Raw genomic sequence first — 21,426 nt, forward strand, 5'->3', positions numbered from 1 at the left:
ACAGCATCAGGATTCTAAAGTGAAGAGGACGACTAAAAATGATCCGCGAACAACTAGAATGTCGCAATGCTGAACCAGGCTTAAAACACCTCCTAGCTCCTGGCCACACAGCCCCAACCTCATGAAAGCTGCAGCACCGCTCTGGGTGGCACTGAACTACGGACAGCCTCTCCAGACAGCTGCGGGCACACTTGGAAACTACGTTATCTGTCTAGTAGGGAACTCAGAAGGGCAGGTTAGCATTCTGATGGACACCACAGGTAGTAAATGGCAAGCCACTTCAGTACTGTGAGGAGACGCCAACAGCACATGCTGAATGGGCTCTTGGTTCACTGTAAAGCAGTAGAGGGCAAGAAACATGAAGTGTCCTATAGGGTATTAAATGGCGGGATGTAAGAGTAAGAACATAATTTCTGCCAAAATAAAAGTATCTTTGGGATGTATTAGGTGTTTTGTTTTGAAGAATATTTATATTTTGCATTAGGTCAATCTGACTGATAAGCTGACAAACAAAATACTCCTTTATTAGTGAGTGCTACAATATTATAATACATAGAAAAATACAAATGAATGCAGATCCATCTGGCAAAAATGAACTACAAAGATAAAGATGCAACAATCAACCCCGCACGAGGACGACACTGGAGCTGACTCGGAGACAGCACCAAGCATACAGCTTAAAACTCTGTTTTCAAAGTCAACCATTAACCAAAAACAAATGGTTTGTCCTTATTGTTTGTTTCGATTCTGCCTTTCCTGTAAAAAGAAGAGGAGAAGAAGTTAGCTCATGATTTGCAGGTGAAGGCACACAAAGATGAGGCCTGAGGCCACATCATAGGTTGCAGTCAAAGACGGGGATGTGTGTTTGTCTGGGAATCCCTGAGGACCTGGTTCTCAACTACCAAGGAGCCCAGTCCTACTGACCAGAGTAGGGGCCACCATCTATGGTCAAGCACCACACATTGTCCTAACCTTACTCAAGAGGCCCTCTGCACAGAGGGCATGAGGTTGCATCCAATCCTGTGTCCCATACCCATGAAACGCAAGCTTCCCCTCCCCCAACCTAGCCAGCTCTCCTTCATGTGTCAGTCACGTTACTAAAGAAACACACTAGAAGGATGAAAGCCCAGCATGCCTGGTACACAAGAACAATTTTCCTCAACTTTCACTCATCTTAACAAACCAATGACTCAGAAAACTCCAAAATCTATCCAAAAGGCTAAAAAGTAAGCTCCAAGTTAGGGCTAAGTAGAAGGACAGGAAGACAAGCTAGATCCATCTAGTTAAAGCCCTTTCCAAAGGATCAAGTTTTCTGTGGCCTTCAGCAGTACTGACCAAATCAGGATAGAATTCCTCAACGGGGCTAACCCCTACTTCTACAGACAGCACCTCATCCCCAGCATGCATGACACACCAATCTGAGACTTATATACAACTCTTTCCTGCTGTTTGTCTGCCTGGTTTCTGATCAGTGGGTCAAAAGGCCATCTGTCTTTTCTAACAATGCAGCATCTAATAAATTCAGACCATGACAGATAGTGGTGCATGCACTACCACCCACATACCAAGCACCACGTTCTGTCCTAATCCGGAAGACCCTCTGTACAGCACTCCCATGTCTGCTTGCCTGTCCTCCTGCTCCCCCATTCCCATTCTCTCATGTGTCACTGGCAAGATATTGGAGAAAAGCATAAATGCTACATCTGGAGGTTAAAGGTTGGGTCCCTAACATGGTCACCCTAGGTGTGAACTAAGAAAAAACTGCTAGCAAAGCACCTATAGTTTGCTCAGTCTGGATTTTGTTTGAGACGGGGTCAAGTACCTAAGGTTGGCCCTGAACTACTCCTGATCCTCCAGCCACACCTCCTAAGCATTGAAATCACAAGTAGTGTCACTCTAACTACATTCAGTGTATCTGGGCAACACTGCACTAAATATACGCCAGGCACAGAGATGACTACCATGCAAAGTCCTAAGCGAGGTCTCACATCTTTGTGTGGCTCCAATCGCAAGAAAGTGGCAAGGAAGCACCTAGACCAATGAGTGGGTGGATTACTACTAAGAATCCATCAGCCTCTACCCTGAAGTGTAAAGAGGACAATTCTCTTTAAGCAGAAGTCTGCCTCCCCTGAGTGCAAGGGCTATAGTAAAGCATCTGGAGGAGGGAGACCATGTCTGGCTCCTTCAGCCTTCCCAATAGCTACAAAATCCGCCACCTGCTCTTTACAGAAGTAACATTACTTATAGAACATTTTTGGGGATGAGAGGGGGGAGAGCACTGCTGAAAGACGAAGGACAGGTCATCCTAGAGGCCCAGCAAACACGCCTGCATGGATCTCATAAGTTCTCCAGGCTGCTCTGCTAACTGTATGTGACACATCCCCGAGGTCTGCCAAACTAGGGTCAGAACAGTTTAGGTATCTCCAGTCAGCAGGCACTGTGCAGAACACTCAATTGTCACTATTTTAAACACCCTAAGAGGCCAGGCAATGGTAGCACATGCCTTTAATCCTAGCACTGGGGAGGCAGAGTCAGGAGGATCTCTGGGAGTTCGAGGCCAGCCTGGTCTACAAGAGCTAGTTCCAGGACAGGCACCAAAGCTACAGAGAAAACTCTACCTTGAAACAAACAAAAAACCCAAAACTAAAAACCTCAAGAAAAGCCTGTTTATAGATTACACAAAATAAAACAAGACTGTATAGGGATGACAAGGTGGCTCAGCAGGCTTAGGACACATACTGCCAAGTCTGACAACATGGGTTTAAACCCCAAGACCTATATGATCAAAGAGTGAACTGACCCCCCCCCCATTCTTTTACACATACCGCCAGACAAGTATGTAAAATGTAGTAAGTAAAAATAAATTTAAATGAAAAAAAAAAAAGATATCTGAGACCCTATCTCAAAAACAAAACAACAAGAAAAACCAGTGTGCCAGGACAGGCACTAAAGCTACCGAGAAACCTTGTTTTGAAAAAACAAAAACAAAAATACAAAAAACCCCAAACAAACAACAGTATGCCCAGCACCCAGTGCTTAGGAGACAGAGGCAGGTAGAGCTCTCTGGAGTTCAAGACTAGCCAGAGTTATATAGTGAGAACCTTTCTGGGGAAGAAAAAGAACAAGTTATTACAACCAAGGCCAGCCTGATCTACAAAGTGAGTTCCAGTATACCAGGGCTACACAGAGAAACCATGTCTCAAAAAATAAAAAAGAAATTAGCATATTTTCACATTTATAGCTGGACAGGAAAACTCTGAAAGGGAAACTGTGAAATTGTTTTGCTTTCTAAACACACCAGATGCTACTTTAAAGCAGCGAGGTCTAACTGTTTACAATGAACATAAGACAGGTCTGTCTTCAGGTCAGGAGAACCTTGGCGGGGGTAGGGGGGGTAGGAAGGTGGGGGGAGGGGCCTCAAGTATTTTGTAGACACTAAATTTTAGCCCTGAGGAAGGAGCTCTTTACTCTTTATACTACTTCATTCTTTTTTTGAGACAGGGAATTCACAGAGATCCATCTACCTCTGCCTCCTGAGTGCTGGGATTACAGGTGTGTGCCACCATGCCCGGTGTCCCACTTCACTCTTAAGATGAAATGGCATTCTGCAGCAGCCCAATGCTCTTGGGTAATAAAAGCTTCATAAAACACTTTGAGACTTTTTCTCTCATTTCTGAAAACCATTTCTCTTCTGAAGAGCAAATGGCCTCACATCAGTTAGGACCATCTTCAGCCCAATGGACCTAGTCATATAATCATAACCATTAATTATAAATCATTTGGCTCCCAAGCCTGCTCCTTATTCCCACCACCTCCCCCCTCCCCAATTCTTCTTAGTACTTAAATGATGTGAGTTTAAGTTTCCCCAAACTGCAGGTCTTTGGGGTCCCTACAAGGAAAACAGAAAAAGACCTATGTGGCAGTGTTCACACAAGAATACTTGGGCAGGCAGGACATTGAGGCATAGCCAATCCCTACAACATAGGCAGTCTCCTTAGCCTCTCTGGTGCCACATGAACACCAATTTCTAAGAGTGCTTAACTGGACAGGAGCTAGAAAGAACTTAGATCATGATTTAGAAAGTAGCTTCCCTGCATTCTTAGGTGTGCACACAGTAGTCCAGATTACCATGTCTCCTAACACTCATCCCAGGGATGTGTAGCTAAGAGATGACACCTGTACCCTCTCATACTGCTCTGATGACAGCTAGCTGGGACACGTCACTGGCCCGTTATACTCCAGCTTGCTGTGAGGGTACCCGGCATGCAGACACAGACATTTGCTTAACAGGTGCCTACAGACAACTCACCTTGCGCACCACCTCCTCTTCCTCTTGGCGCTTCTCATAGTGAGAAAAGTCATCAAAGATGGAGGTTGTGTGCTTATAGGAAGCAATAATTTTCAGCACTTGTTTCGCTTTTTCTAAGGGTACCTCCTGTGTATCACGGGAGTTTGTGACAGGTTTGTTGTCGTTATTCTCAAGTCTGATGTGCCGCAGTTGGTTATTGGGCACATCCTTGACAAAAATCCACTTCACGTCAAACTTCCCCTTCCATTTGTCCTGGGACCAGACCCCAGCACTGGTGCCATAGTCCACAGGGGACTTCATCTCTGCTACCCCACAGAAATGTCCACTCCCATTGACACTGAAGAGCAGGTAAACAGGCCCCTTGCTGCTCATGGAGCGGAAGGCGCCGTCCAGGCGCTTGTTGCCATGTTCCGTACTACACCAGATGGAGTACTTGATGGAGCGGTGGATGTCGTCCTCAGAATAGCTCTTGATGATGAACACCCGCCCACTCTTAAGATTCCAGTCGAACTCTTTAGGGTTATAGCTGTGGGCAGCTTTCAGTTTCTCCAGGACAGGGTGGGATTCTACACTTGGGGCAGAAGCAGGCTGGGCATTTCCAACAGAGTTACTGTCACTGTTGGCCACTCCACTCTGCCCAAATGCTGCATTTCTGTTTCGGGGAGCCACCCAGCGGGGCTGAAGAGGCTGCTGAGGGCTCTGATACTGTGGCTGGACCAAGGGTGGGGGCTGAACAGGGAGAGGTTGAGCTACCTGTTGGGACTGTGGGGCAGCCTGGGGGGATGGTGTCTGCTGGGGGGCTGAAGCCTTTGGAACAGGGCCCTTGTTATCCCAAGTACCAATGTCCATGTTATGTTTTATAGGTGGAGGAGGCAACGCACCCCCCACTATCGGCCCACTCTTTGTTTTCATCTTAGGCTGCGGTTTTGCAGGCTTGCTGGCAATGGCTGCCCATGAAGTTGGTTTTGAAACTGGCATGGTTACATTTGTACCACCATTGCCAGAAAGGACACCAGTCAGTGCCACACTGTTGACAACTGAACCCACCGTCTTAACTGCAGAGGTGGTAACATCCCCAATCTTCAGGCCAACCATGCCCTGCTCCAGACTGTTCATCCCAGGGGCCTTGTTGAGGGTGTCACTGTGAAAACCTGTCTGCCCATCAACAACTGTGCCACCAAGGGAGCTTGGTGGGTAAGTGTAACTGCTCCCATAGGCTGAGCTCTGAGTCTGCTGCCCCTGAGAACCACTTGTCCCCCAGGCTGAGAAGGCAGGGTTTTCAGGGAAAAAATTAAACCTGTGCTGGTAAATATTGTTCCCCAGACCCCCAGGCTGTCCAAAAACAGCATCATGCATGAAGTGATGGTCTCCATTACTAAGTTGTCCATAGGTAGTAAGATATGGGATGGGAGGGTCCCCTGCAGTGGACCATGGTGCCTCACTGAGGGAGTAAGGAAATCCAATGGACGGTGGATAGTAGCTGGGCAGGTAAGGATCACTCATCGAGGGGTAACTGTTACTCTGTAAAAACAATACAAGTGATAAGTTAGATTCCTATCATATAGCCCATCATGCCAACCACCTCATACATAGGCAGAGCAGAAACAAGCCTAATACAGCACAGAATTATTTTTTCCTAAATGAAAGCTATGGTTACCAATGTCAAAACAAAAGTCAAGATCCAGAGAAATTCGTAACAAATAGAACCCAAGCTATTGCCTCAAAATACAAAACCTCACTGGGTGGTAGCAGCGCACACCTCTAACCCCAGCACTTGGGAAGCAGAGGCAGGTGGATCTGAGTTTGAGGCCAAAGTGGCCTAGAGAGTGAGTTCTAGGACAGATAGGGCTATACCCTGTCTCAAAAGAACAAAATACAAACAACAACAATAACAAAACCCAAAAACTACAAAGCCTCCTTTATATTTGAACTCAGGTAAAATGACCTGAACTCATGTGACATGATCCAGCCAAACCATCTTTTTGCCTTCACCATTAGAGGACTCCAACCCAGGTCTGTAGTAGTAATGTTTATAAACAAACACTGACAACAGAACAAAGCAGGACAGCTTTAACAATGCCCTGAGGTGGCTCTGATAGTCAATTAGGACCAGTAGGCTCCAGTTCGCTGGCCGACTAGCACACCTGGGCATTGATGTTCAATGTCACCCTTCAAAACCCTCTTCTAAACACACTCTTGAGAGCTACCCCAGCTGGGTTTTTTCTGAGGCTCTGTCCTTCACATTTCATGGGTTCCTGGGTACACTCATGGGTGCTCAGAGGGGAGCTCCTTGGCTGGTTCTAATGCTTTTGCCAATATCAAATTCCTGGAGTTTAAGAACCCTGCTATGAGTCTCCCTAAGCCCCAACTCTACCTGCAGAAGGAGCTTCTTGGAGGGGCTGTAAGTTAGGTTACAGGACAGAATGCTATGAGGGAGAACGAAATGCTTCACCATCTTGACCTAGTAGCCTTGCTAGGCTGCAGGTGTAGACTTGGGAGCGGGCAGTCTAGGGTAACATCTCTTTGGAGACACTTCAGCTGAAGTTTGGTCAGAATCAGGCCCTACCCACAGGCATCATAAGAGGTGCTTTGAGCTCAGTTTTGGTTTTCACTTCAACCCCACTGACAGACCAGTTTCTGTCACCTCCACTGTCTCTGAGTGAGGCAACGGCGAGGTAAATGAAGATACCTTCCTAGAAAGGCAGTCTGTGCTCAGGCCGTACATGTTTAGTGAAGTAAGAAAGCGCCACTTAGCACCACACATTTCAGAACTAGTATTTGTTTCTCTAGTAATTGTTTCTCTGTTAATGAAAACTTAGCATCTACATGTTCTCATAAATATTCTATAAACATAAAAAACCTTGAGTTTATCTTCTCTTGAAAGGATTTCAATGATTCTGGTTCCTCCAATGCAACCTCCTCCCAGCATCCTTCAGAGGAGCCCGAGCAGCAAGGCCAGGAGGAAATCAGTGAGGTCTGGCTAGAAGAAACCTTCCTCTGTGAAGGAATCTATGATTCCTTCATGGATACAAAACTGAGGGCATAATCCTTCCACAGGAAGACTGGCCCACCTCAGCAACCACTTCAATGCATGAATTATGGCTGTATATCATTCTAACCCACTGGGCCACAAACCAATAGAAAAACAGCAATAAAGATTCAGAAAAAAATGCTCAAGTCACTCTGACTTACACAATTGAGGATTATATCCATCACATTCAGCAAATCTCCCAAAGCCCACCTGAAGTATTGCCACGCCAAGAACAGACACAGCACACAGGTCACAAACAGAGCTACACAAACAGCCTACTATGCACGCAACACCATCCAACAGGTGGTCCCCACTCACAATTCTCTAGCCTGTAGTGTCTAAAGGCTATCTGAATACAGTAGATTCAAGCACAACACCTCCCTAAAACCCCACTGCAAATCCTAAAATTGTGCTTCCTTCAGATTTTTATACAAAGATCCTAGGTAACGTTCTTGAAAAAAATCATCACACCTCACGACAAGGGTGTGATGATTCAACTAAAAATGTACATGTAGAAACACACATGCAGCACAGAAGCAGCAATGCAGCAGAGAAGAGAAGCAGTCAGCAGCCTGAAAGGCATCACCTTGGGGAGACCTCACTGCTTCCTTGAGTTCTCAGATGGAGAAGACAGTACAAGCAATGATATAATTAAACCCTAAGGAAAAGGTAAAATCACAGATAAAAAGGCCATTGTGTACTAATTCCTGAAAAGGACTACAGGCATCCAGGAGGTTACCCAAACACCTATCCACACTCTCCTTCTGCCTCTGAACCAACAGCCTCACTTCTCCTAATTCTTTCCACCCTGAGATGCCACAGGCACTGTGAAATTGTGTATTAGCCCAATCCCAGTCTTGACCTCAACCCTACTGACCGTCCAGTTTCTATTACCTCCATCATATTTCCTTTCAGTTTCTGAAAGTGAAGCATCAGGCTACTTGGTGAAGCTATCTCACCCAGGTTGTTTCACGCAGAGGAAACCTGTGAGCCAGGTTGAAGCCCAGTTCATGATATACATCTTTCCTGGGACGCAGGTGGTTCCCATCAGTCTGTAGTAAATGCTCTGGTCTAGATGTACAGCGACTTAATTCAAACACACCCTGGAAATACACCGGGGCTGCTGGAAAAGCTCCATCTCCCTCTGTGTAACCAGGCACAGGCTCAGGTTCACATTCACTTGTAAATGCCCCAGGCAAGACAGTCTTCTGGCTTAGTGGCTCCACAGGGTAGTCTAAGCTACCAGTAACAAGTGGTTTATCAAAGACACAGCTGAATAAACTTAAATCACACAAGCAAACTCAAAAGTCACTCTTCATACATGAACACCTCTGAGTGAGAACACTTTGGTTCCCACAGTTCTTACCAGACTCCTGGGTAGTACCATACCTAAGATTTCTAATCAAAGCCTGGGTACAAGAGGACCACACAAGGGAAGCACGCACCACGCACATCTCCCAACGCCAGAGCTCACTGACAGATGAAAATACAACTTGGAACTCTTTGGTCTCTTCTTCCTGATAACTGGAAAATTAAGATAAATAAAATAGAACCTCCAAAGAATTAAAGAGGATTTAAATGACCATGGCTGTTATCCCTAGGTTATTTGGAAACAGTTAAATATAATAAAGCCATAAATCTGTTCAAGAATTAAGAACTTTAAAAAAAAAAATCAAACCAAGTTGAGTTACCTTAAGTGACAGGGATAGGAATGGACACACACACACACACCGACAATTCTGAATGATCAGAACTCTTCCTCTAGCCTTTTTTCACAAAGGAAAGAATTCTGAGACCATGTGAAAAACAAGGTGACTGGGCGTCAGAGGGACTGACACTAGAAGGAGATTTCCCAGCCCCACAGGTCACCTCTGGAGCATGCTGAGACACATGCACTTCACTGGATCAAATCAACTACTGAAAAGAAAGCACTGAGGGCAAGGCTGAAAAGTGACCAAGTGACTAGGACTCCTGGGAACTGCTCTGCCAATCAGCACGGCTACATTTACTTCAGGAGATAACCAGAGACAGAAGAATCTGAACACTACATACTGGCTCAGCTAGACTTCTTGGTCTTTCTTCAAGGCTGGTCCTTCTGAGACTGTAATGCCAATCCCTTATCTGGCTGATCAGTATGAAGAGAGAAGAGTTTCTGACAAGGAATTTCTTTATCTGTTGAAACAATTTACTAAGGGGCAAGTAAAGATTCGCAGTATCCTTTCACTGCCCCTCTGGGACGCTGTACTGGGAGCAAATCCCTCCTCACTGGGTATTGCCACGGGAACTTTTAGGAATTTTATGTACACATAACCACAAAACTCCAAGCCAGATACAGGCTTGATAGCCAGGCACATATGCACTAATCCTGAGCCTACCAGAACTGCCTAGACATGGCAGTAACACAAGTATCAAGTTTCTCCCAGATCTTCACAGACAGAGGCTGCATACGCCCTAACAAGGCACAGCATTACTTAACTTAACTCTGGACTGCAGGTGAAAAAAAACACACAAAGCCTGATTTAAAAAAAAAAAAACAAAAAACCTTGGATGACTAGGTAGGCTCAATTTTCAAGATAAGCCAAGAAGAGCTCCCAAGGCCAGCAGTTCCTCACAAATGAGTATAGAGGTATAAATGTCAATCTAGCCACAGGAAACAACACAAGTGACGGTGTCCATCAATCATTCTAAACTATCTTTGGGCACTGAGATGTACTACAGAAAAAGCAAGGAGGCAGATGGTCACTTGGCCCCATATGAAGAAACAAGCAAAGCAAAGACAAAAGCACCTGAAGAATGAAGGCCCCAGCTTCTCCAAACAGGTAAACAGCTGTCACGCTGGTACTCAGCTGCTTCTTCTAAAAACACCTGAAAGCTTCCTGTGTTACTACTTTCTACCTAACGAAGTTGGGCATTTCTAGAAAATCTGCCATCAGGAGCACACATTTACTCTGAAGTAAAATGTGCTGTAAGTACTTTGCTAAAAGTGCACATCTGAACACACAGACACGAAAGGGAGTGACCTTGAAGAACGTTCCTTCTTTCCATGGCTTCCACAAAAGAAGACTGCAGTGGCCTGCAATTGACTGTGGGACTGGGGGTGGGTGGGACCGACTCCACTTTAAATACATCCTCTCAAATGTTCCATGTGCCCCTACTTTATAAAAACACATTTCAAATGTAGTAAAGCAACCCTAGTTCCTTGCTTTGGTTAATATTTAGTATATGCCACTACTCATCACTAAGAAAACCGGGAAATACAATATTCAAAAGAATAGCTTTGTTTAACTTCTTGTCCTTGCCATGGCCAACAGCCCACTACTAAAGCCAAGTCAGTTCTGCAACTCCATACTGTTCAGACATTCAGGGGCAACCATGCAGCCCTACAGTTAAGGTTCCTTCAGACTCTTAGGCTTCTGATATGCTAAATGTGGTGAGAAGATGGCTAAAAGTTGTAAAATGCTCTAAGATGATCTTGAAGGGGCAGAAAAGTGAAAAAGAAAAACAAAACACAAAAACAAAAACAGTCAGGTAATTCATTTTCCTTCCAATACAAGGACCAGACACAACCTTGCTTTACTTAAAAATGCAGCATGCATTTAAAAGTAGCAGTCACTATGGTTAAACCTAAATTTCAAATTGCCTATGGTTTTTTGCTTGTTTTGAGACAGGTCTCACTATAGTCCTGTCTGTCCTTGAACTCACAGAGATCCAACTGCCTCTTCTTTGAGTACTGGGATTAGTGGTATGAACCACCATACCCAGCTTGCCTATGGCTTTTAACCAGAGCGATTCTGTTGCCAGAAGACTTCTTGCAGATAAGTTTTGTAGGAAGCTAATCAGGAAATCTAGTGGGGGGGGGGGGTGCCTGTATGTAACTAGTGATCCTACTGTGCAGGGAACAGTAAAAACAATACTTTGGCACAAAACACCCAGTAGATTAGGGGAAAGAGAGGACGTGAAGGTGGGAGGGGCACGCTGGGGAAGTGTGAGGATGCTATGATCCATACAGACTGTATGCACATATGAAATTTTCAAAGAATAAATTTAAAAAATGTTTTTTAATTGTCTGGGGCTAGAGAGATGGCTTGGAGGTTGAGACTTGCTGCTCTTACAGAGGACCACAGTTCAGCTGCCAGCACCCATGTAGGCTGTCATAACCACCTGCACTGCACCTACTACTCTAGACTCCAAGGTCACCTGTGCACGTGCACACTTCCACTGCCTGAGCCACACCCACACCTAAAATATAGAAGTCATGGCAGGGGAGATGACTCAGTTAAAACGATTGCTACCCAAGCTTTAGGACTACAGTTTGGGCCCCCCCCTAAACCCACGTAAATGCCAAGTGAGTTGGGGGGCTTACTTGTAAAGACAGGAGATTCCCAAAGCAACTGAGACTTAGCCACATTGGCAAGTTCTGGGTTTAAGAGACCCTGCAACACTGAATAAGGTGGAAAGGTGGCAAAGGTAAGAATACTGAATCACCTAGGAACACAGGCCCTGAAGCCTGCTGGACCACAGAGGCACTCTCTGTGCTTTATATGCCCTCTCTAGTGCCAACCTCCCAACAGTCCTAAGAACTAAGGTTCAGGGAAGGTGAGTCACCTGATGCACAGAAAGGGCCTGCTGCACTGCCCAGGGCTTAAGCTGCTCTCCTAGATCCTAACTCTAACCCTCCAGAGACAAAATGAATACAGCACAAAGCTTCAGGGAACCACCACTCCTTTACACCATAAAAAAGTCAATTAGAGCCGGGCGGTGGTGGCGCACGCCTTTAATCCCAGCACTAGGGAGGCAGAGGCATCTCTGGGAGTTTGAGGCCAGCCTGGTCTACAAGAGCTAGTTCCGGGACAGGCACCAAAGCTACAGAGAAACCTTGTCTCGAAAAACCAAAAAAAAAAAAAAAAAAAAAAAAAAAAAGAAGTCAATTAGAAGTCTGTCTGTCCCCATCCTCAGTGGGTGCTGCTCTGCATCACTCAGGCCCCAGGCCTAGCAGGAAGACCCACTCAAATCAACTCTTCAAGACTGGTCACGTTTACTATTCTCTAGCCTGCCTCTTTCCTGCTTAGGATAAGAAATTAGAAATATGATAGTCAAGGTGTTACAAACAAAATTACTTTAAAAAACAAAAAAATTCACTAATAAAATAAACTCACCGGATTGGACTGTCCAGAAAGGTAGGGCTCAAAGTCATTGTCATGAACTGTATCCTTTTGATGCAAAGAACCATTTTGTACTACAACAAGAAGTAGCAAAATATTATCTTCAGCATGGGAATTACTTTTAAGCATGGGAACCTTAGCAAAGTCCATTTTCATCAAATTTTAGTAGAGACCATCTTATGTTAAAATGGGCACACTCTAGAGCCGATGTTAACATGCCTCGTAAGACTGGCAGTATACAGCTTTCTACAAATTACATTTTTATAAAGATATAGTCATAATTTGGTCAGGTCATTTTTTTTTTGCAAGTAAAATAAATGGCAAGAAACTTACAGCCAGACTTTCGAGGGTCTTGTGATGCCCCCACCCCAGAGGTGGGAACTGACCCCCAGCTGATGAAAGCTACAGGGTCTCAGAAATTCTTTGCCAGGCTCTAAGAGCCCCGTTGGGCACAGAGAGCTGAAGAGGGCAGGATGCTCAGCTGGAAAGGGCCGTAACCCAAGCTCACTAGCATCTGATTCTCCACTTACTTTCTGCTGTTACAGTGCACAGCCAGGAAAGGAAAGGAAAGGAATGGTAAATAGAGTGCTGGGCCTTTTCCAACCTTAAAACACGATGAACCATATTTGGTTACACCCAAGTAACAACAACATGCACTGGTTAAAGAGTCTTCCAAGTAAACGTCTAGGGTCACTTTCCACGACTGAGTTTTGGCAGTTTATTACGGGTCAGACTATCACAGATGACAACAAACTTGCAGGGACAGTAACTTAGGGTGGAGGGCCGAGCCTCCGAGGCCCGCAGGCTAGCTGACTCTCCCTAAGAACCACCCACTACCTAGCAACAGAGGACCAACATTCAGCCCCCTGGACTCCGCGAAGAAGTCTTATCGCCATTTCCTTCCCCACCAGGTAACTGTTCTTGCAGAGTGAAGAGGGAAGGGCCGAACTACTCCCGGGACGCCTTTATTTTCTAGTACCCCCCCCCCAATCTGTCAAATATCCCGGAAATGGAAAGTTTCATCTCCTCCGAGCTGACGGAGAAAACTAACTTTCGGATTCCAGGCAAGGTAGACTTTCTCTCGTCCACACGGACCGACGCTGCCCCGTCCTCCTCCAAAGTCGACTTCCTGGAACTCTGCTCACCTTTATTATCTTGTCCTTTTGTTCTCTGCGTCGCCGCAGGTCAGGATGTGCGGGTGGACACCACCCAGCCCGGGAAAGGAAACACAAAAGTTACTATCCGGAGAATGCTCCGCGGAGGGCGACACAACCCCGGCCCGGCCTCCGGATCTCTCACACTCTGACCACGGCCAGACCCAGCGGACCCCACCTTCGGAACCCCTAACTCCGGCCCGGCCTGGTATCCAGGTCCTCGGCCCGGAGACCCGAGCCCTGACCCGGCCTCCCGGATTCCCGGCCCGGACCCTGCACCCCCAGCCCAGCCTCCAGTTCCCCGGCGCGGCCCAGACCGCAACCTCGGCCCACGGCCCGGCCTCGTGACCGTGGTCCCGAGACGCCCCTACCTGGGGGTCCACGCTGGTGGCCGACATGCTTCATGAACAGCGCGGCGCGGGACCGGGGCGCCGCCGGCTCGGGCCTCCCGCGAGGCCGGGCCTGTCACGCCGCGCGCGGCCCCGGGCCCCGCCGCCAATCCCGCGGGCGCAGCCGGACGCGGCGGCAGCAGTGGGCACGCGGGCCGGAACAGCGGGCGGTAGCGGGGAGGTAGCGGACAGGCTGAGGGGTAGCCAACTCCAATGGCGGCCGCGGCGGCGGGGACGAGGCTGCGCGACGTCAGCGCGCGGGGCAGGCCGGGAGCGCCGTCGAGTCGCCACCATTGCGCCTGCGCGTCGTCTCTCCTCGCCCAGAATTTCGCGCTTGGGACTCAGTCTCGCGCTGGAGGGGCGGGGCCGGACGGGGCGGGGCGAGTCGGAGGAGGAGGAGGTGGGTGTCTGTGGCTTAGCTACTCCTGTCCCACTGGCGCAAGAATTTTGCCGGTGCTGTGCAGGCCTCCTTGCTGCCGTGGGACAATCTGGCCTTGAGAAGGGAGTACCAGTGTGTGACCAGTTTAATCGCCTTAGATTCTAAACCCGATTCCATCACCCAGGAGTAAAAGACAAGAGGCCTTTGAGGAAGGCTAGACAGCCTCCTTTTGGCTCCAAATTCGTGGGGAAAGCTCCGTTCATTTTTCACACACCAAAGAGTCTCCAACAAAGAACTCACTCACCCCACCAGACATTTACTTTCAAACAGGCCCCTTGCTCAGTGAACTTGTTACCACACACACACACACAGACACAGAGAGAGAGAGAGAGAGAGAGAGAGAGAGAGAGAGAGAGAGAGAGAGAGAGAGAGAGAGAGAGAACTGAGGCAATGGCTCAGTGGTTAAGACTACTTGCTGTTCTCACAGAGGACCCGGGATTGGTTCCCAACAGCCACATTGAGGTTCACAGTTGCCTGTAACCACAATCCCAGGGGTTCCAAAACTCTCTTCTGACATCGGATGTGCCATGGTGCACGCGGTGCGCAAACAGACAGGCATACACACATATAAAATAAATCTTTCAAATATATTTTTAAAAAGATATATTAACTTTTATTTTCCGTGTTTTGACTGCTTGTATGTAAATGCACCACACGTGTACCTGTGCTCAGGGAGGCCCTGGAACTGGAGTTACAGATGGTTCTGACCCCCAAATGTGTGCTGAGAGTTGAATCCTCTGAAAGAGCAGCAAGTGCTCAAGCTCTGAGCCATCTCTCTAGCCCCTTTAAAATATTTTTTAATATTTATTTATTTATTATGCATACAATATTCTGTCTGTGTATATGGCTGTAGGCCAGAAGAGAGCACCAGACCTCATTACAGATGGTTGTGAGTCACCATGTGGTTGCTGGGAATTGAACTCAGGACCTTTGGAAGAGCAGGCAATGCTCTTAACCAATGTTTATGAGAGTGTTTTGCTTGCATGTATGTATATGTTTGTGTGCATGAATGTATGTATACACACACTATGCGTGTGCCTGTGCAGGTCAGAAAAGCCATCTGATTATCTGGAACTAGAGTAACAGGCAATTTGTGAGCCATCATGGGAGTCTTGGGAACAAACATTGGTCCTCTGCAAGAACATTGCTAGGCACCAGCACCCAGATGCACCTCCCCATTCCTTCCAGGGAGTGTTTGGTCCCTGTCTTTGCCGTAGTAAATGTTCTAGCCTCTGTTACACGTCATCCTATCTTGTAGAAGGATACAAGAGGAAAAATGAATGGGTTGAAGGGCATTTTTCTGTTAGCCATTTTGTAGATGTTAGATATCCTCCCCCCCCCCCATCTCCAACTAGGAGAGCTGAAGGATGGGACCCAGAGGGTATAAGCCCTGTATTCAAATGACCTGGCTGGAACAAGCCTGTGCTGCGTGCTGGGTTTAGCTCACTTGAGAATTGGCTCTCGTTGAGCCAGCAGTGAAGACACCTGTCCAGGTAGATGCAGCCCCCCACCCCTTCTCTATGAATGTCCTCTTGGGAATGAACAACCCCCCCCCATAGCAGACCTCCCTCTGAACACCCTTTCCTTCCATGCTTTCCGGGGTGTCTAGTTTGTCTTCCAGGAAAACCCACTTGTGATCTTGGGGCTCCTTCTGTCCTTGCCCCTCAGCAGCAACTTTGAGAGGCTCCTGTGAATCACAGCTCCTCTCTCTAAATGTCCATCAGTTACTTATCCAAAGCACTCGTTGACTACCTATTTTATGCCTGGGATATACAGAGTACTAGAGTACCAGTGGTCCCTGCCCTTGTAGCTCCCTGTGGAGGCATGCTTTCACAGTCCAGCTCAGCCTTACTCTACACTGACTGGCCACCAGTTCACAGGCATGGGATCAGAAAATGAGCCCGGTGCTTCAACCAGACACAAAAAGGATGGCTTAACCAAGTCACCACAAATCAGACCAGTGATTTGGCAGGCAGCCAGGACAGGGAAGAATGAGAAGAAAGAATGTCCCTGGATTGGGCTCTAGGATGTCCCTTAATGAGAATCCAGGTGATAGCCGGGCAGTGGGGGCCCACCCCTTTAATCCCAGCACTTGGGAGGCAGAGGCAGGGGGATCTCTGTGAGTTTGAAGCCAGCCTGGTCGACAGAGCAAGTTCCAGGACAGGTTCCAAAGCTACAAAGAAAAAATAGCAAAACAAAACTAGAATCTTGCATCCATGACTGAGTGCAGGTGCTTGGGCCAGCATATAGCAGATACATCATGCAACCCACCTCTCAAAAGCCAAGCAGCTCTGTGGTCTTGAACCAGAAAGCAAACCTCCAAGAAATCAGAGCAAATACCAGGGCACAGCCAGCCAATCTGAACCTCAACTTACTCATGAACCTCAATTTACTCACGAACCTTAACCCTTATCCACCCCCCCTTTTTTCCCCTCTACATGGCACCCAAGGACCACCAGACTAACTTGGACCAGAAACTTAGCATCCACTTAGGGTGTCATGGCCTATTGACATGTCATGCCTCTGTGTTTCCAGGAACTGCAGTTAGCTTCTGCTACCACGGTTGTGCTTGTCTGTCTCCCAGGACAGTACCTAGGATGCAGGTACTGTCTCCCAGGACAGGCCTAGGATGCGGACATCTCCAGGATAACAGCTTCAAGGCTGAGGAAGAACAAGCAGGGTATGTGATACTCTAGGATCATGTAAGCCTCAGGTCTTGACCTCAAGTCATGAAACAACACAGGCTTCTGTGAGAGGCATCTTCATTCAACTCATGTGACAATCAAGTCTGGCTCTCACCCAAGGCAACATGAAAACCAGGAGCTCTGGTTCAAATAGCAAGAAAGGTTTTCTCCTCTTTTCCCTCGCCAGCTCCCTCTAGACCTGTCATAAACTGTTTGTTTATTTGATTTTTTGTTTGCTTATTTTTCAACCAACTTGGTATTTAATGTCATGCTTCCTCAGGTAGAATGGTGCTGACCTTCAGTTACCCAAGCCCCACCCTGCAACATCCATACAAGGACCTCTAATATACTGTGCCCACATCCAGGCTCTTGCTGGGACAAGGGGTGGCCTTAAAAACTGACTCTAGGGGAGATGGAGGCTGGGCTGAGCTGAGTCCCCAAGTCCTGCCCCGGCTTAATCACCTCAGCTGGTGGCACTTATAAAACAATTTCAAAGACTGTCCAGAAAGTGGCCACAGCAGAATTCTAGGTAAGAATCGTCTGTTACAAAAGGTGCCTGGGAACCACAAGGATCCCGAGGCCCTGCTGGAGATGCACAGAGCTGGCATCACAGGAGTCAAGTGATGACTGTGCCAAGTGGGGTTGGCGAGGATCAACAGCAGCAGCAGGAAGAGAGTGAGCGGGCTCACCCTGGAGGAGGGGCTTGGGGCCCAGCTGGGACAAGGAGTATGTGAGGATGCTTGCTCAGCTGGTGAACACTGCTGAAGCTATTAGCCTGGAGTGAGGGCCTGGCCAGACGTGCAACCAACACCCGTCCCCAAGCAATAAGGACGACCTGGCCAGAGGATGGGAAGCCTGTAGGAGACGCTCCTTCATGTCTCCTCCATGCTCCCCATGATGACCAGCAACCCTTCAGCCTGGTAACTGCATGTTGATATCAATTCAGGGAGTCAGTCCTCAGCCCTAAGCTGGTGCCTTTGGGGAAACGAGGTGCACTTGCCCTCACTTCGTCCAAGGCCATCGTTACTGAGACCTGTTGTCGTCCCTGAGAGGGAGAGGTCTGCAAATGATGGCATTATCTGAGCATATGGATCAAGCTAAACCCGAGGCCATCCACCCTGGGCTTTCGCTGAAGCCTCCAGCACCTATTAACTCGTCTCCTGGTGCCCACACTTCCTCATGTTCTTACAGTTCCCAGATACTGGCTACACGTGCCTCCTGTCCCTACAGCCCCACCCCACTCCAGAGTCCCTCAGCTACCTTCCAGGCATTTGGACCCTTGTTCTTGTTGTCACCTTAGAATCTCACAGCATTTCTGAAGAGTTTGGTCCACCTATGTAGGTGGCTAATTCCACAACTCTCTAGGACCCGTGTTGTCATTCCCTTCATGTCCAGTAGGGTGTACTCTGAATCAGGCGTTATGACCTCAGGCTCCCCCATCTTCCAAATCCGGGTGATTGACGTTCGTTCATCCCGTGGACAGTGGCTGAATACTGTGACTTTCTGGGCTGCTCTGTCCCACAGCACAGCCACTGACCTTGTGCCGCGACTGAGTACTTGGAATTTAAGGACTGTATTTTCCCATTTTATTTCATTTTAGGAAGACTTAAATGGCCACACTTAACTAGGGTTCAGGCCAGGTCCCTGGGAGAAGTTGGGGACCTGTATGTGTAGCAGACTCACAGGTGAGCCTGACACTCAATTCCATTGAGCCTGGTTATCTACAACCCCTCCAGTAACTCTGATAAAGATGAAGTAATGTCTAGCTTGTCCCTTGCAGGCTACAGTTCCCCTTCCTTCCCTGCAGCCCTTCCTGAGGCCCGGGAGCTCCCTGAGCTAGCCCTTCTTGAAGTCAAACCCAACTTTACCCTGGATTCCTCCTTGGCTGGAGGCTGGGCCCAGACATACACAGTCTGGAAGGTTGACCTGTGGGAGATTTGGGATCCCCTGGATTTTGGGAACAGAAGATGCTGCCATCTCAGCTGGCCCATGATGCCTACGTGTTCTCCTTTGGCCAGACACCTCAGGGTCTCTAGAAAATACACTTGGAGTGTCCAGAGGAGTGGCCTTTACAAGCAAGTCCAATGTCAACAGCAGGATACCCGACACTGGCATTCACGCTTCATCCTGTTTGGAGTCTGCTCTGTAGAGCTCAGAGCATGACAGAGAATCTATAGAACTATGCAGAAAGAATCCTCTTGGTCTACAGAGGGGGCTAGTGCATTGGCCTTCCTCTGTCTTCCTTCTCTTTCTCTCATCCCTTCCCCCACCACATCCAGGAACCCTCAGGCCTCCCTCTAGGCTTCGACCACACAGAGGGTGGCACCAACTGTCCCTACATTCTCACACTGAGTCTTAGCTGACCCAGAGTCACACCATGGCCAAGCTATGAGCTACAGGGCCTTGCAAACTACAGTCTGTCATCACCTAGGTGCTGCCTGCATTGACAAGGGGCTCAGCTTGCAGTGTGAGCTCATGGTGGGGACTTAGGCATTTATAGAGACTAGTGCTGTTCTTATGAGGTCCCAGCATGAATGCATCTGACTCAGACGCCCAGGGGTTTGTTTCCAGCTCCTTCCGCACACATCATGCTACTGCTTGCCTCTTTCAAGGTCCTCATGCGCTGCTGAGAGCGCTAAGATCCCCATTCTGTGGTCCCAGCTAGAGGACATTCCTGTCTGCCAGGAGGACTCTCAAACAGGAAAGAGGGGCTGGCTCAGTTGCATGCTTGCGATCCTGACTGGGAGAGACTGTCCTTTGTCACAGGTCCCCAGGCCCAGCCAGCAGATTCAGAGTCCAATGATCAGAGCCCCAGGGACCTAGGCCTGGACCTGCACAGAGAAAGAGTTTGATGACACTGCCCATTCTCCTTTATCAGCCCCTTTGACCTCAATCCCTGGGAACCCAGTACAGCAAGCCCTGGAAAGGCAGGGCTCTGGGTTCAAATACCAGAGCTGTGATTCTGCCCTTTTGCTTGCAAGTAGAGAGAAGGGGAGAGGTTGTGAGGGCCTGGGGGTGCTCTAGAAGGTTCTATGGCCACAGATGGAAGTATCGGCAGTACATGGGCCTAGCAGGGAATGAGACAGGGTCCTGAATCCTGCAGTGTCATATGTGGGTACATCTGCTGAGCTGGTGATGGCAGATTCCTCAGGGACTCCAGCCCTGCAGATCTTGATCTGGTATGGAAGGGAGTAGGCTAGGCTACCATTTCCTAGACTGATCTCCCACACCTCCCAGGGAACTTGCTTCAGTTTTCACATCTCTGAAACGATGAAAGCCCGGTTTCTTTCTCAAAGGGCCATGAGGGTTCTGTGAAGCTTGGTTCTCCTGGGGCATTCTAAAGTCATGTACATTGGAAAAGCTGCCCGTGGGCTCTGCATGCCACTGGAGCTCTGTTGTAGCAAGTGAGCAGGGTGAGATCATAGACAGGGTTGGCACCCAGATCTTTCCAAGTCAGGTGCCTCCTCACTCGGGATCCTACTGGCAGGCCAGGCCCTATGAAGCAGAATCCAGGATGGTGTCCCCCTACCCCTGAGAAGGCAGGCCTCCTGCCCAATCTGTTCTGCTCTCTCTATTCCTTGCAATAATTGTAATTTATATATATTTTTTGGAACAGGGTCTTGCTTTAGCTCAGGCTGAAATAGAACTTGCTGTGTAGTCCAGGTTGGCCTTAAATCACAACAGTCTTCCTGCCTTAGCCCCATGAGTGCTAGGACTGCATGCATGAACCACCATGCCCACCTCACAGTGTCTCACCACCTCACCTGCCCCTCACCACCTCTCTATATCTACCCCTGATTGAGGGACTATTGGTAGTTGACAGCTTCTGGGAGAGGGGCAGACGGTTCTCTTTAAGGCTGGTGACCCCTGGTAGGTTGACCATGTTCCAGTGGATGTTGCCACACCCACAGATATATGGACAGCACAACTGGACATTTAAAAAAAATAACAAGAGGAGTTGAAGTTGGGAGTGGAGAGATGGGGATGGATCTGGGGGGGGTGAGTATGACCAAAATGGACTTCAAACTGAAGTTATTCTTCCTTCTTTCCTTCCTCTCTTTCCCTTCCTTCCTCCCTCCCTCCCTTCCTTCTCCTTTTCTTTTCCTTTCTTTCTTTCTCTCGTCCTTTCTTTCTTTTTCTCCTCCCCCCCTTTTTTAAATCTCTCTCCCTTTCTTTCTTTTTCTATTCCCCCCCTCCCTTTTAAAACACGGCTTCTCTGTGTAGCAACAGGATTTCTCTGTGTATCCCTGGCTGTCCT

The 21,426-nt window shown here is 48.0% G+C and overlaps 1 protein-coding gene across 3 annotated transcripts; it reads right to left on the minus strand.

The window, feature by feature from the left end:
- Positions 1 to 503: 503 nt before the first annotated feature.
- Positions 504 to 14,193, minus strand: Ythdf1 (YTH N6-methyladenosine RNA binding protein F1). 3 transcript variants are annotated; one of them, XM_050152937.1, is made up of 5 exons: positions 14,028 to 14,193; positions 13,648 to 13,672; positions 12,497 to 12,576; positions 4,310 to 5,830; positions 504 to 756 (listed from the first exon to the last, which is right to left on the minus strand). In XM_050152937.1, exons 1-5 carry the CDS (start codon positions 14,052 to 14,054, stop codon positions 730 to 732), a joined length of 1,680 nt encoding a protein of 559 aa, XP_050008894.1. In that variant the 5' UTR covers positions 14,055 to 14,193; the 3' UTR covers positions 504 to 729. The 3 variants fall into 3 exon arrangements, with proteins under 3 accessions (XP_050008894.1, XP_050008896.1, XP_050008895.1); XM_050152939.1 differs by lacking the exons at positions 13,648 to 13,672; positions 14,028 to 14,193 and adding an exon at positions 13,554 to 13,626; XM_050152938.1 differs by lacking the exons at positions 12,497 to 12,576; positions 13,648 to 13,672; positions 14,028 to 14,193 and adding an exon at positions 8,786 to 8,809.
- Positions 14,194 to 21,426: the final 7,233 nt, after the last annotated feature.

Source organism: Alexandromys fortis, unplaced genomic scaffold, assembly GCF_014885135.2.
Source record: "Alexandromys fortis isolate MF-2015 unplaced genomic scaffold, M_Fortis_MF-2015_v1.1 scaffold_81, whole genome shotgun sequence".
NCBI classification, from domain to species: domain Eukaryota; kingdom Metazoa; phylum Chordata; class Mammalia; order Rodentia; family Cricetidae; genus Alexandromys; species Alexandromys fortis.

Coding starts and splice junctions, on each gene's coding strand:
- Ythdf1 (XM_050152937.1), bottom strand. CDS start 14,054: ATGTCGGCCACCAGCGTGGACCCCCAG. Junction 12,577..13,647: donor AAAAGGACAAGATAATAAAG/GTGAGCAGAGTT, acceptor TTCTTGTTGTAG/TACAAAATGGTTCTTTGCAT. Junction 757..4,309: donor AAGAGGAGGTGGTGCGCAAG/GTGAGTTGTCTG, acceptor TTCTTTTTACAG/GAAAGGCAGAATCGAAACAA.